Raw genomic sequence first — 16,826 nt, 5'->3', positions numbered from 1 at the left:
TCTCTTCTTATAGTATCTCCTGATACTAAGACTTTGCCTGGTAACAACAGCCAGTTCATCAAGTAGATATATACCTCATACAGTCCAAGTACTGTCCCTACCTTGAGAAATTCACAGTCTAGTAGGAGACAAACTGGATGTAACAAGTCTCTACTCTCTTTGCATTACTTGTCAGACTCTTTCCTTTCCCTTGGCACATAGTACTCCTGAGAATAACTTCCTAGAGATTAAGATCAACACAGAGACTTTTAAAAACAGCCACAGACAAATCATTGAACACTACATCCAAAACTAATGATGTACTATAGGTTGGCTAACTGAGCATAAGAAAAAAATATTTATTTATTTAAAAAATATATATTTTATTTATTATTTGGCAGGTCACAAGCAGGCAGAGAGGCGGGCGGGGGCGAGGGAAGCAGGCTGCCCCCTGAGCAGAGAGCCCGTCAGGACCCTGAGATCATGACCTGAGCCAAAGGCAAAAGCTTAACCCACTGAGCCATCCAGATGCCCCAATTTAAAAAAAAAAAAAAAATAGTCACAGAGGTTTGGAAAGACTGAGATAGAAAGACAGTCAGTGGCTAGAGACATTCAGAAACAAGCAAGAAGGACACAAAGATTAAAGCAACGAGAGGAAGGGAGATGTTTCTTAGTCAAGAGAAGTGTGGGAGACTAATAGGCTTTGTGAATTCAGCTACTGGATGTAATCTGCAGTGTTGAAGATCTCTTTCAGCATTTCAGCATCTGTATGTAAATTTGTATGTAAATTTGTTCTTTACATGTTGTCCTTTCCTTGTTCTTTACAGCATTTTCATCATGCTTAATGGTTTCCATCTTGCCTCTGTCCCAGTAGCTGTGGGGTTTCCCTTCTTGTCAGTAGTATTAGAGTTAGGTACTTTTCCTTTTTCCACTCACTCTGCTGTGCACAAAGGGTGATGCTTATAAGATCGAACAGTGAGCTGCCAAGCAAAGCCACCATGAGGTAGCTCAGAATGTGTTCCGCTGCCTGGTTTATGAAAGTCTGAAATTCGCATCTGGAAGGTGCGTAGACGTGTCAGCACAAATTGCTCAAAACCGCAGGATGTAAGGATATGAAAAGTCAGAAGCAGGGGGCTGTTGCTAAAATGGGGATCCAAGTTAAATGAAACTGGTTTCCTACACAAAGCCCTAGATAAAGATTTATTACTCATCTACATATTTTGCTATATATGCTGGAGACACAGCCATGAAGACATGAAGACGAACATGGCCACGAAACTCTCAGACTGGTGGAGGACATAGGCAGGCAAGTGATAAGTCAACTCTATTACATATATACAGGCTGCTGTGTGCGTGTTGATAGGGACGCCTCACCCAGAGAAGGCTGAGTATGGTTTAGCCAGGTAGGCTAAATGTAAAGTTAGAAGGAAATGTGACAAAATGTCCAAGCCCTTAGAGTCTAGTAGCATGGTTTGTGGGGCAAATGAGAGTTTTCAAAATGGCTGCAACATTATTTCCCATTCTACGTGCTTCTCAGACAATACGACTTTGATACGCCACTGGTCCAGAGCCGAATCTGTGTGATCACAGATCTGAAAGTAATGCTGTGTGTCTTCTAAAACAAAATCAGAAAAGTTGTAGAACGTGGGGCACTCGCTCTTGGAACCAGCGCCCCTGCTATGAGGAAGCCACCAGCCACTCGAAGAGGGCATATGTGGGTATTTGCACAACACCCAGTGGATGTCCTGGTCAGTAGCTAGCAGCAACCACCAGACACATGAGTGAGTAAACCTTCAGATTACTCCAGACTCCAGCCTTTGCCTGGCTCAGGCCACTCAACAGAGAAAAAGTTCAATAGTAGAGAACCCTTCAAGCATGGTTTGAGCAGGACTCCTTTTCCATTTCTCTTCAGTGTGTGAGCTTTCCCCCTCTGGGTGTGGCTGGTTTCTGTCATGGTATTAAATTGTCACAGAAGCTGCGGGTTTCACATTCTTACATCTTGTATTCAGAGCAGAAGAGAGAGAGCTGTCTTGTTTCCAACTATTCCAAACCAACACATCAACAAAACAAAACCCCCCGGGTGCTTCTCTCTAATTGGTCCTACCTAAGCCAGTTACTGATGCTAGAGAGATTCCATATGTTGATGGGCTTAGGCCTTACTCAGTACAGAATGACTGCAGCAAGAGGCACCTAACTCCATTAACCAGTTTATGCCAATCCAGGCCCATCCTGGAGCAAGGAAATGAAGTCAGTCCCCCCAGCCAGAACTCTGCTGGAGAGGAAAATTTAAAGAAACACAGCTATATGTTTATTTCTTAAAACATTTCCTCTAGACCACTATTAGATCCCTGCATCAAGGAGTGGCCCGCAGATAGTTTGGTAGTTTCAGAGAGGTCAAAATACTTTAAGACTTGTTTTTTTGTGTTACTTTATTTTTTGAGGTTTTTAAACAAGATTTTATTTATTTATTTATTTGTCAGAGAGAGAGAGAGAGGGCGCAAGCAGGCAGAGTGGTAGGTAGAGGCAGAGAGAGAAGCAGACTCCCTGCTGAGCAGAGAGCCCGATGCGAGACTCGATCCCAGGACCCTGGGATCATGACCTGAGCCCAAGGCAGTGGCTTAACTGACTGAGCCATCCAGGCGTCCCGAGACTTCCCTTTATATATATTCCACAAATTTGGAACATAAAACTAACTGTTTTGACAGATGAATAGAAATGTTCTCATTTTTATATTCTTAAAGATTATCTATGTTCTGATCAGTTGTCTTGTGCTCAGAATGAGTCAGGATAATTCCTCTGAGCTAACGTAGCTTCTTAGCGTTCACGCTCTATTGTCCACTTGACTACAGATTTTATGAGGCTGCATCTATTATCGCTCACTTTTATATCTCTAGCCACAGCACAGCCTAGCGTATACTCATAAGTACCTAGTAAATACTTATCCAAGGGTGAGTTTCCTTAATTTGCATATTTATCACTTCTGTTATGATGTGTCTAGCTTCAAATCACAGAATGGTTTATTGAAGGTCAAGAATAAGGATGAACATATTAAATTAATGCAAATAACCGACTAAATAGTGAGATGAATGAATATAGTGAGCAAATGAATATGCTGGCAAATGGAATCAGGTAAAATGATTTGACATAAAGAGATGAAAAAGAAAAGCGCGCATATTAAGTGTGTACTTTCAGTAAGTCTATATAGGATTATTGAACCGGTGATATTTTTACACCTTGCTCTCAGCTCATTATCTATTATGTAAATATCAAATATGTTTATATTATATATGTTGTAGTTCTGTGGAAATCATTAAAAAAAAAAAAGAAACAGAGTGTATAACTTCTAAATCCTACAGGGAAAATGTATGGTTAAAAAATGCCCACTAATTCAAAGGGAAGCAATTGAAAAGGAAAAAAAAATTACAAAACATGGAATAGGTGAAATAAGTAAAAGTACAAAGTGAAGTGGTTAATTTAAACTAAGCTAGTTTTGTAATTATAGCAAATGTAAATGAGCAAAATTGACCTTTTAAAAGGCTAGATTGGGGAGATCTGGGTCGCTTCGTCTATTAAGTGTTTGCCTTTGGCTCAGGTCATGATCTTGGAGTCCTGCGATCAAGTCCCACATTAGCAGTTCAGGCTCCAAGCAAGGAGCCTGCTTCTCCCTCTGCCTGCCACTCTCCCTGCTTGTGCTCTCTCTCTCTGGCAAAGAAGTAAATGAAATTTAAAAAAAAATTAAGGGGTGCCTGGGTGGCTCAGTGGGTTAAAGCCTCTGCTTTCAGCTCAGGTCATGATCTCAGGGTGGAGGGATCGAGTCCCGCATCGGGCTCTCTGCTTCCGCGGGGAGCCTGCTTCCTCCTCTCTCTCCCTGCCTGCATCTGTCCTACTTGTGATCTCTGTCAAATAAATAAAAATAAAATCTTAAAAAAAATTAAGAGGACAGATTGTTGGGTTGGATAGAAATATAAATTATATGCTATTTAAAAGTAACACACCACCTAAAACATAAGGATATAGAAAGGTTGAAATTAAAGCATAAAAAATCTCATTCAAATCTTAATAAAAAGAAAGCTAATATTGAACAAAATGGACTTCAAGGCAAAAAATTTTCTCTAGATATGAAAGAGAGTTACTTCATAATGTCAAAAACATCATCTCACCAGTAAGACGGATCCATTTTTAATTTGTGTGCATCTAAAAACATGCCCTTAAATGCATCTAGCAAAAAAATATTAGAACACGAAAGAGAAATAGACAAAACCACAATCTTAGTGGGACTTTTTGAATCTTTCAATAATTGATAGTCCAAGGTTAGGGAAAAAAAAAGATAGATGATTTGAACAAAATGTTTAAGAAGTTTGACCTAAGTTCATAGACAGACGTTATAGTCGCGTTTCAGAAATAAGATGGAGCCAAACTTTGGCTCAGATGTCGATACTGGTGACGTTACACACATGCTAACGGGACACGGAAAGGTGTATTACTCATATAATGGGACCAAATACTTACAAACTTAGCAACACACTTCAATAACCTTGGAGTCAAAGAATAAATCACAAAGAAATTTATAATATATTTCAAAAGTTATGGTTCTTCCTTTCTTTCAGAAAATAGAGTAGGGGGAACACTTTTCCCACTTGTTTTATGAGGCTGGCTTAAACTTAATATCAAAACCTGAAAAATATGCAACAGAAAAAATATTGCAGACCAACACCTTTAATAAACGTAGACACAAATACCTTTAAACAAATACAAGCAAATAAAATCTACTGAAGGATATTGTTCTATTGGGGCACCTGGGTGGCTCAAGTTGTTAAGCGTCTGCCTTCAGCTCAGGTAGTGATTCCGGGGTCCTGGGTTTGAGCCTGAAAGAAGCTTATCTAATGCACGTGTTTTCCCTGTAAGGCACATCACAACCTTCTTGTGCTTAGAAACATGAAGAAGCAGTTCAGCACTGTCCTTCGGGGGTATTTTAAATAAGAAAGTCACCCTCAAAAAACATAATAATGTAACAAAGGTGACACTAAATACACCATGAAAAGGACACTTGTTTATATTACGACAACCGGAAAAAAAAATGTTGTCTTCTTTGACCTCAGCTGGAAACATGTGCTCATGTAGAATGGCTCAAAGTTTTCACCACTCTGCTCACGTCTGTGAATGAACATGATAACACTATGAGTGTTGATTTGGGGGTTACAAATAAACTTTAGCGAGGAGATGACTTTGCAAATACAGAATCTGCAAATAATGAGGATCAACTGTAAATAAAAATACATTGTATTACTATGTATTAGCAAAAAAATTAGAAATGAGAATTTAAAATACCTTTAAGATGTAAAAAAAATGAAATTCTTAGGAACAAATTTATTTCAGAATAAAATTTAAATTGAAACCCACAAAATTTTGCTAGAAAAAAATGATCTAAATAAATGAAGATATATCTCACATTTATGAATTGGAAGATTCAATATTATTAAGATGTTCATCTCCCCCAATTCATTTTCTGATTCAATACAATCCCAATAATCAACCCCAAAGTCGTTTTCTTTATAGAAATTGGCAAACTGATTCTTAAATTTATATGGCAATGCAATGGGCTAGACTCACTAAAAGAATTTTGTAAAAGGACCAAAGTTTAAGAAGTTATGTTACCTAATTTCAAGACTTATTAGAGAAATCCAGTAATCATGACAGTGTGGTATTCATGTAAGAATAAAAAAATGAATAAAGGGGTCCCTCGATGGCTCAGTCAGTTAAGTGGCCGCCTTTAGCTCAGGTCATGATCTGAGGGTCCTGGGATCGAGTCCCACACCGGGCTCCCGGCTCAGCAAGGAGTCTGCTTCTCCCTCTCCCTCTGCCTGCTGCTCCCCCTATCTGTGCTCTCTGTCAAATAAATAAAATCTTAAAAAAAGAAAAGAAAAGAAAAGAAAAATGGAAAATAATGTAAGTTTAGAAAGAGATTTACATGTATGCAGGTCAGCTGATTCTCAAAAACAACTGCCAAGGCAGTTGAATGGAGGAAAGGCACTCTGCTCCAAATTGCATTGAAACTGGGTTCTTATATGGAAAGAAAAATGAAGTTCGACCACTGCTTCACAGCATTCACAAAAATTGATTCAAGAAGGGCCATAGCTAAAATTATAAAGCTTCTAGAAAAAAGCAGAGGAGAATATCTCTACAAATTTGGGGCAGGCAAGCCATTTCAGAAAGAACATTTCAAAGCACTTGCTATAAAAAAGTTGACGAATTGAACTTTATCATAGTTCAAAACATAAGTATTATATTTAGAACATATAAATAACTCATATAATTCAATAATAAAAAGATAACTCAAATTTTATTTATTTATTTATTTTTAAGATTTTAAATTTTTTTTTATTTGTCAGAGAAAGATCACAAGTAGGCAGAGAGGCAGGCAGAGAGAGAGAGAGGAAAGCAGGCTCCCCGCTGAGCAGACAGCCTGATGCGGGGCTCGATCCCAGGACCCTGAGATCATGACCTGAGTCAAAGGCAGAGGCTTAACTCACTGAGCCACCCAGGCACCCAACAACTCAAATTTTAAAAAGGGGTACCAGACCTGAACATATACTTCACAAAAGAAGATAAATAAATGACCAAAAAGCATACACAAATGTGATTAACAGCAGTAGACATCCGGAAAAATAAAATATAAAATAAAATAAATAAAAATGGCTGAAAAAGCCACACTAGAATAGCTAAAACAAAAAAACTCTATAATAACAAATGTTAGCAAATCTGTGGAGTGGTTGGAATTCTCTACACATTGCTAGAGAGAGTATAAAATTATACAACTCTTTTATTAAAATGTATAGCAATTCCTAATAAAGTTAACCTTAAAAATGTTCAGGTCTACTGAACAAAAAGCCTTGTATAAAAAAAGTCTTCTTTTTTTTTTTTTTAAAGATTTTATTTATTTATTTGACAGACAGAGATCACAAGTAGACAGAGAGGCAGGCAGAGAGAGAAGAGGAAGCAGGCTCCCTGCTGAGCAGAGAGACTGATGTGGGGCTCGATCCCAGGACCCTGTGACCATGACCTGAGCCGAATGCAGAGGCTTAACCCACTGAGCCACCCAGGTGCCCCAAAATATCTTTATTCATAATAGCCGTTAAGTTAGAAACAACACAATAAAATGGACAAACATGTTGTATCTTCAAACTATGGAATAAAAAATAACCAATCATGGATGCATGAAACAATATCAGTCATTCTCAAAAACACTATGTTGGGTAAACACAACCCCATACAAAAAAGTAAGTGCTATATTGTTACATTTACTGAAGTTCTAGAATAGATAAAATTAATCAACGTGAAAGAAAAATAGTTGCTTGAGTGGGGAGGACAAGCATTGACTAGAAGAATTTTTCTGATATGATTAAGATGTTTTGTATCTTATTTGGGATGTCAATCAAATTAAACTCGTAGTGAATTTCATTGTACCTAAATTTCATCTTTTATAAAAGCCCTTGAATGAGATTATTCTGGGCATAACGGCCACTCTCAAGTACACACATCTTTCACATAATATATCAGACTGCAAATGTGAAAACCTAATTGTCATTGTGGCTGTGGAACAACTGGAACTTGTATTCTCTGCCATGGGAATGTGAACTGACACAAATCACTTCAGAGAGCAGTTTGACAGTATTCAATACAGTTGAGTGTGTGCCTCCGACCCAGAAATTCCACTAGTAATTATGTACCTCCTAAACTCACGTGTATAGTCAAAGTATATTCAAAACATATATATTTAAGTATAGTCAAGGCAGTATGTAATAGTTATAAACTAGAAATCACTCAATGCTCACCAACAGGAAAATGGATGTGCAAATTCCATATTGGCCATACAACTGAATATCAAACAGCAATAAAACAAACAAACAAAACATAGGATTACTCCCATCAGTAATGCTTCTGAGTAGGGCTCCTACGGCTACTCCCTAGCTTCCCAAACTGAGTGGGAAAAAAGAAGGCACAGAAAAATACACACTGCATGATACGATTTCTCTAAAATCTGAAAATATTTAAAAATCTACTCAATAAACTCCCCATGCATAAATGCATAAATACAGATGGTATGAAAACATGAATGATTAAGTTCAAGTTCAGAATCGTGATTACCTCTAGGGAAGGCACGAAGTACCCAGAGGCTCCGTCTTTACTTCCAATGTTTTATTTTTTAAAATCTGAAGCAAGTGTGGAAAAATATTAATATCTGTTATGATTGGTGCTAGATACAGGGTATTTATTTGAGATACTACTACTCCACATGCATTTCTGCATGTTGAAATATTTCAAGATAAACAAAGAGAAGAAGTCAACTCTCCGAGTCAAGCTTAGAGAGATTGGTGTGAAGGATGGATAAACAGTTTCATTGTCTCCTGAAGAGAAACTGCAAGCTATCCTATTGCCCAAGAACCACGGGGGGTCATTTATTCCTGGGGGCTTTGAGCATACTTTAGATATATATCCTTACCCTCTTTCCGCAGAGGACTCAAGGTAGCTTGCAACAAAAGACACACACGATGAGCCGGAAAAACATAAACAGAAGTAGAAAATCAGGATCAAAGATAAACAAATATTCCATCAATACTGGTTCACCACAGTTGCGATGATCGCGTTTCAAACTTGGCTCTGAACTTCTTGGCAAGGGCACCCATTCCATCTCCAGCTGACCCAGAAAAGCAGGTTACAAAAACTAACCTTTGTTCTTCAAGATTTAAACTGAGTATTTTCCTGAGCACTCTCTCTGTGTTGTTTTGCATTCTGCCGTGCTGACTAGACAGGTTCTTCTTTCCTTTGTTCTTTTGTCCTCCCTGCCCCCCACCCTCTTTCCCTCTTCTTCCCTCTTTCTTTTCACTCTTCCATTTATTTTACTCAGATGTGAGATCCTTAAAACTAGCAGTGGCTCTGAAAGCAGGTCTTAGCTATTATTTATTGGTTAAAATAACCTTAGTTGAGGTTTTCAACCTCTCTGTGCCTCAGTGTTCAAATATTTAAATGGGTGTATGTATCATAGACTCACACTGGGAGATTAAATGAGATAACGCATGCAAAGGGCTTAGTAGTACAAAATATTAATCAGTCTTAGTTGTTATTATGATCACCATTATTAACCAAGGGAGGGGAACATGAATACCAGTGGATTCCCTGCCCTGGTCAGGAATAGCTCAGAAGCAGAGTAAGACTTTGCTGTCTCACCTGTCAGGCCTTCAGTGGAGTGAAGCTTAGGAAGCGGGAGGCGGAGACCAGCACCATCCTCAGACAATAGCACAGTTAAGAAGCCTCAGATCCAATGGCACACTTAGCAACCATCCTCAGATCTGGCAGCATATTTAATCATTTAACTGCAGAACCAGACATGGCGGGGCGGGGGGGAGGCAGGCAATGTCTCCCCAAATAGGGGATACTGGACATTTCTGCTTTTGAAGCAACCACAATATTCTGTTTCTGCCTGAGATTTGATTTTGGAAAAAAGCAATCCTTCGGCACATACTAACCCAGATACTCTCAGACCGTGGGGTGTGCATCTCTTTTCCTTTCCCAAAGACCCTAGGAAACTCCAAGTAGAGGGGACAACTGGTTCTAGGAAATCACCACTAACAACATTGTACCCTCACTTGATTATTCCACGCCCAGTAGATTCATTATCTACACCTAGGAACTCCAGCAAGCAAAACCGCTTGGAAAGAAGTTGAGCTGGAGGGGATAGGAATTATATGGGAGGACATAGCCATTGGGAGTTTGGGACCAGGCAAAAGCAGGATTCAAGAAGTAGAAATCCATCTACTATGGATAGTGGGGGCAGGCAAGAGAGGTACAAAGGGATGAGAGACCAAGTGACTCGAGCTCGAGCGTTTAAACAATTTGGTTTTAGGAATAAGACAGAAACCCTACTACTAGGTCTGGGTAGAGCCAGCAGTGCCTGCAGGCTTGCTGCCAAGTCACTGAGTGCTGACCCACGGTTCCTCAAATTCCCAGAATAACTGGGGAGAGCCAAGAATGCATGTGAATATGAGGGTCAGATAGATGCCTTTAGCATCAGGGATGGGAGGGTTAGGGAAGAGGCAGCATTCAGGAAGCCAGAGATCATTCACCTGCAAAAACTCGAGTGAGCAAGCTTTCCACATGCCTAAGGGATCACAAGCTCTAGCTTTTTCCTATTTACTAGAAGCCCTTGAACAAGACATCTTTGTCTCTCCTCTCTTCTTTGTCTCCCTCTAGGTGGGATCTCATTTCCCTATCAAACAAGACCCCCCCCACCCGAGAGAAATCACCCTTTACCAGCCAGATGAGAGATGGTTCATGTTTTAATTTCAAAAGGCTTAAGGATCATCAAGAAACTAAAAGTTCTTCCTGTCCAGGAGAACCAGTTCTGTCGTTCAACCTGTTTCTGGAAGAATAGCTTCATTTACTGGTGTTCGCTGTGTGCCAGGCATTGTGATAAACGCTTTACATGCAGCGTGTCATTTGCTCCTCACAATGCTGTTTAAGGTAGGTTGTATCATGAGGCCCGTGTGGTTCAGATGGCCCTCAGGCTGGTAAACTGTAGCTTGAGCACGAAGGCACAAACCCAAGGAAGCAGGACTTAAAAGGTCAAATTCTGGAACATTAACCACCTAAACTTGAGCACTCCTTCTTGGGGGAGCGCCTGAGGACTGCACAGCTTGCTTAGCTTCCTTCCAAGCATTTTTGTATGACTTTGGTGTCCTGCAATTTCCGCTCTCATTGTCCTACCTCCTGGCGGTCCTGCTGCCCAGAAAGCCGCCCGGCAAAATCTGAGCAAGTCGAATTCCTATTTAGTGACCTGTGAGGTGGTTGAACTGAAGCTGTATTATGTCCAGCTATGCTAATGGCCTCGAAACACTCTCCCCACCAGCGTGAACGAGGACAAACCCCTGCCTGCATCGTATTTACCTGTTTGATCTTCAAAGGGAATGAGAAAAATGAGAACCTTTCACCCATGAATCCCTAATACTCCCGAGGCACAGGGAGGCGTGCCTACCTGAAGACAGAGCCCCCGAACAGCCAACAGAAACGAACACCTTTCAGAGAAGCAGATTCTCTGACTTGTGACTGCATTTCACTCACTTGGGGGTCCCTTCACATTAAGCATTTTCTTTCTGACCCCCATTGTACTCACGTTCATCTTTTGTGTCTGCAGTGACGCCCACAACCCCGTGTGGTGCCCTAAGGATGCATCCCTGCAAGGATGGAGCCTCTGCCTACTTAAGTGAAGAGAAGGGCTCCCACCCGGCTAGAGAGGAACATACAATATGACACTTCTGACCAGATGAAGGAGGCCAACGCACTTTTTTTTTACTAATTTATTAATAAGTTTTTTCTTCACTCATAAAAAAGAATGTGTATTTGGCTTGGAAATCATGACATAAAATAAAAAGGGAAATAATTGGAAATTCTCAGCTGCAAGTAGGTAGAAGCAACTCATGCTGAAACCTGAGCCAGCACTCCGTGCTTGGGGCTAGAGCAGGGGCGCCGGGCGAAGCGAGAGCCGGAGACAGCGGTGCGAGCACAGGGCCCAGCGAGCTCTCAAGACGGCTTAGTTCCCAGAGGTTGTTTGGCTGCTGAAGTAGGAAGCTAATCCTCCTTTCTCTCCTCTCCTCTTTCTTTCTTCCTTCCTTCCTTCTTTCCTTCCTCTCTTCCTTCTTTCCTTCCCTCCTTCCAACCTTTAACTACGGGAATGGTAGGCAATAGTGTTTTGATGCTAGGCTTTCTAGGTTGTACGATAGTGTTGTTTCAACATGTTTAACCCACTTGTTTTCAACCTTCAAAAACACAAAAGTGCTAAAATCAACTGTAACTAAAGCCATTTCTATTTTTGGTCAGTTATCTGCTGTAGGCAAAGCTTCATGTAGGAATTTTTATTGCGGATTTCTATGACTGCGTCCCTAACAAGCTCAATGAACATCTGTGGCCAAAGCTTCTGCAGGGCTTCGTTTTTCATGTTGATTTCCGTGGCTTCCTTCACAAGGTCCTCCATATACATCTTGCAGAATTTCTTTTTTTCCTTTATTTCCTGTTAAAAAAGGAAAATTTTGCACCGAATAATTAATCCAAGAGATAAAGGAACATTTACCTGAGCCAGAGTAATATGAAAGCATCTGTTCTGAGCCTCACCCTTCAAAGCACAAGTACTCCCCAAGACACTCTTGACATGATCAAGCTCTGCGTGAGTACAGACAGCAACGAGGAGCCCTTTACTTCGCAGTCCGCTCCTGTCTCTGTTAGACAGCTCTGGAATCACCTGAATTGTAACTACCGCTTCTCTGTTGGTAGACTTTCTCCCTTCTCAGTTAAGGGAGTTAAGCTCACACAAGACGGATGAATGCACAGATTTATGGCATCTAGTGGTAACTGTATCAGGGCACTGATACTGACAGTCTTAATTGGAATAAGGTCAGTTAATATCCATACACATACTTGAAATACCATCCTCTGAATTCAGTCTGTATTTTAGGAAATTGTGTAGTAGCGCTATACTGATTCATTAGTCTAGACCATTTGGACAAATTTGGGGGAAAGTGTATAAGAAGGAAGAGGAAACATACATAAGCCTAAGACCCAGAACTTGGCCTTGAGAGAAACAATGCTCCCACTCAACTTCTGAGTCTGAAAGTCTGCACATGAAAAATCTGGGTCACAAACACAACAAGGAAAGTTTTGGGCCTAAAGCTACTCAGGCACTAGGCCCCAGTTTCACCCTAGAGGCTGAAACAAAGCTATGTGTTCAATCTAAGAACTCAACATTTATTTTGGCTATTCATACTTGTGAGGAGTACTGAGGCAAGATGATGGAAAGTGCCATAATATATATGGAAAAAATAATGGAATAGATCAATCAGAATTATAGGAAACTGGGGTGCCTGGATGGCTCAGTCGTTAAGTGTATGCCTTTGGCTCAGGTCATGATCCCAGGGATCGAGCCCCACATAGGGCTCCCTGCTTAGTCAGGAAGCTTGCTTCTCCCTTTCCCACTCCCCTGCTTGTGTTCTCTCCCTCGCTGTGTTCTCTCTGTGTCAAATAAATAAATAAAATCTTTAAAAAAATTTATAGAAAAGCAATTCACATCAATGAAGGAGGTAAGAAATAATAAATGTCAATGACACGATAGGTTTAATTTCTTAGAAAAGAATCTATTCAAACCTCCAACCCAAATCAAAATACCAAAATAATTTCAGGATTAATTAAAGGGTTAAATTTAAATTATCAACAGACATTATCATTAAAATTATATTTATAAAGACTTATAATAACAAGGAAAATAAAATTCAATGGTCAATGGGAAAACAAAAATACAAAATAAAATTTTGATAGAGGTTGGGTTATACACATGTCAAAACTTAGCAACTGTATACCTAAGATTTGTGTATCATTGTACGTAAGTATTACCCCCAAAGAAGAAACTATATCGAATACTGAACTCTGGTTAATGATACACATGCTGAATTACTTAGGAAGAAGCATGCTAATGTCTGCAATTGCTTTGAAGTGAATTAAAAAATATAAGGTGGATTGATGAGAGAGGATGGGTCAATGTGTAGATAGGGGACAAAGCAAGGACATTATAGTACAATGTTAATAGCAGAATCTAGGATTGTGTGTATGGGCATTTACTGTAAAATTCTTTCAACTTTGCTGTATGTTTGAAATTTTCATTAAAAAGTTAGGAAAAGTATACAGAAAATTATTGGAAGACAATATATTGAAGTATCCTAAGATTGCCTTTCGACTGTGAGACCATAAGTGTTTTCCCCTCTTTTTTTCTATTTCTTTTCCTTTTCCAAATTTTTACACTTTTTAAAACAACAAAACATGTTTTAGATTCTTGATTAATTAATGTAAATTCAAGATGAGTCCCGATTGTCACTAAGTTTCCCTAACAAAGGCCTAGTTTGGAAAATTTTTTTCTGACATATAAGATTTCTCTAAATAATCACTCACCATTCAGGGGTCAACAGGCTGACCTGATTTAGTTCATGCACTAAGAACAACTGGTCACGAGTTGAGCTCTCATAAAAACATGTACAGATTGTGATGGGCGATAAATAACAAATGGTTCCAGCTGGCTACTTCTCTGATGAATCTTTCTTTAACTCTGAAATATGGTCTGGGACTTAGTCACCTGCACTAAGTTAGCTTGTTGATGAGAACAGCATTGAGCTGTTCCCTTTTAACACTCAGTAAATCTGGGCTACACAGGGACTACCAGGGAGACAGACAAGTGTGAATCACCAGAGATCAATCAATACCTGAAACGAGCGATATTTTACAACGTGCAATGCATTTGCACATATAGAAGGCGCACGGCATATTTAGTGAATGCCTCTTTTACGCATTGCTGAGTTTCTTAAAACACGATTTTGAGTTATTTATTTATTTAGTTTAGAGAGGGGTAGGGGCAGAGGGAGAGAGGATCTTAAGCAGGCACCACTTCCAGCATGAGCCCGATGTGGGGCTCCATCCCACAACCCCAGGATCGTGACCAGAGCTGAAATCAAGAGTTTTACACTTACCTGACTGAGCCACCCAGGAGCACCATAATTTTGAGTTTTTGAAAAAAAGGAAAAGCCTCGCAGTAAGACTGGAAAATTTTTATAGTAATTTAGGAGTAACAAAAATGTAAAGAATTTTTAAAGGATGTATTTTTGCTAAATAAATTATACATAATACAAATTAAACTTTTTGTAATTGGCATAGTGCAATTTTTGGTGCTTTAAAATTTCTTGCTATAGCTCCTTCCATTACTTCTTTATGAACATGTTGCTACAGAATTGCATCTGCCATAATAACCCTTAATTCAGTAACTGTTGTAAAGCAGTTTTACTTCATCATTTCTTCTTTCCTCCAAGCCAATTACTCCCATCTCCATGAAGCAGACTCTGAACTCATCAGGTATCTGCCAGGACGACTCACTCTGCCTGTCCAGAATGATCCTGTTAAAAGCACATTAGAGATACCTCTCTTGCCCTGACCCGTCAAGGAGTTATTGCTCTTTGAATAATGCTTTTTCCATTCTCAAATGCTTTCATATACTTATTTTTTTCCTATCCCACAACATCCCTGTGGGGTTCATAAAGCAAGTATTATACAAGTTCAATCCTGAGGAGATGAACTCTGTACAATATTATTTATCTCATTGAACTAAAACTTTGTTGTCATGAAGATGGTTTGGGAAAAAAAAGTAGGTCAAAGGTAGGATTTGTTGTGGAACGATTTTAGCTATAATGGTACTTGTACTGGGGTCCAAGCCATCTCCATCTCCTAAATGGGAAACTAAGGTCAGCAGAAGTTAAGAGACTTGCTCAGAATTACACAGCATCTACTAATACGTACCCAGAGAAAACTCTAACCTAGTCTTTGAAGGATCTGCAGTCTTGTTGGAGAGATGCCTACACATATGAAAAGCTAACTAAAAATTATTAAACAGTAACTAAGGGCTGTGAGATGTTTAGACAGCAAATCTAATCAGTGTTCAGAAAGAGGGAGCCCTTTGTGGTCAGAAAGACTTCAGAAAGGGCATGATATACTTGGAGAGCGTCCCAAGGTCAGTAATCAGGAGATCTGAGTTCTAGAGGCAGCTCTGCCAGTAACTCACCGAGCGATCCTGAGTAGTTCATCTTAGTCTCCAGTTCTCCTCATCTGTCTAAGAACAGGACTGGAATCATTAGTCCCTTTCAGCCCTCTGACTCTACATCCATCTTAGATCTTTTTAAAAACGAGTCAGGAGCATGGATGAGCAGCCACCAAGCAACAGAATTGTACATGTTGTCATATAATTATACGTGTCATATGTATAATGGAAGGGTCTGCTTAGCCAGATTTGTGAGGAGCTCACTACAATTCCCAACCACTCAGGATGCACCGAAAAGAGAGACTGACTGAACATTCTCTGCTGCAGACTGAAATATTTTTCAAGAGGTAAGAAGCTTGGTCTAAACGAAGGAAAGCTAGACTGTAAGTCAAGAGAGTGATTAAGGAACTAGGGCGAGGTCTTTCAGGAAGTAAGTGGTAGAATCAGGGGCTCAGATCCAGAGCTCCTAGTGGTCAAGTGTTCTTCCAAAATATCATGTGGCTTCAGATTCCTTCTCCCTTCAACATTTCTCAAAACAGGAGTCAACACTCCCTGTCCTGACTTTTTGATCGCTTATTTACTGCTCAAACCACCTTGAAACACTGCTTATATGACTCCACTGAAACTACTCCTATTTAAAAAACAATGATCTTGATTGTCAAATGTATGACATTTTTTCTGCTGCTTTGTGCCCTTCAGGTGTTAGAAAATCACAGTCTATTCAATCAATCTATTCACTGAATATGAATATTCAATCTATTCATAAAGATTCTCACCTACTTTTTCAATGAAAACTTTGAAGTTTTGCTTTTCATCCTTAGGTTTTCATTTGATCTGGAGTTAATTTTTGTTGTATGGTGTGAAGTAAAGGGTTCAATATGTATTTCTGATTTGCTGTTCAATTTCCTCAGTATGTTTATTAAATTATCTGTACGAGTCTGCAATACTGCCTACCTATATCCCCATATATATGGGATATATATATTTCTGGCTCTCAATTTTGTTCTCAGGTCTATTTGTCTATTCCTACACTGCCTTCATTACTACACCTTTACAATACTTGGCATCTGGTGAGGCAAGTTCTCCCCACTTTTACTCTAGTGTATTTTGGGTTGTTTGCTCTATCAGATAACTTTTGGATCAGATGGTGACATTCTACAATAATCCTGTCCAAATTTTTATTAGAACTGCCTTATATTCATGGATGGATTTAGGAAGAATCTTTCCTATG

General features: G+C 39.5%; 1 protein-coding gene across 6 annotated transcripts in view; it reads right to left on the bottom strand.

The window, feature by feature from the left end:
• Nucleotides 1-11,670: 11,670 nt before the first annotated feature.
• Nucleotides 11,671-16,826, bottom strand: part of LRRC49 (leucine rich repeat containing 49) — a 163,296-nt gene continuing 158,140 nt past the window's right edge. For all 6 annotated transcript variants that reach the window (XM_032342599.1, XM_032342601.1, XM_032342602.1 and 3 more), the window contains one exon: nt 11,671-12,040. In XM_032342599.1, the coding sequence (XP_032198490.1) occupies nt 11,837-12,040 (204 nt within the window). In that variant the 3' untranslated portion in view covers nt 11,671-11,836. The remainder of the gene's footprint in view (nt 12,041-16,826) is intronic.

Source organism: Mustela erminea, chromosome 5 (assembly GCF_009829155.1).
Source record: "Mustela erminea isolate mMusErm1 chromosome 5, mMusErm1.Pri, whole genome shotgun sequence".
NCBI classification, from domain to species: domain Eukaryota; kingdom Metazoa; phylum Chordata; class Mammalia; order Carnivora; family Mustelidae; genus Mustela; species Mustela erminea.
This window is presented reverse-complemented; position numbering and strand designations above follow the sequence as displayed.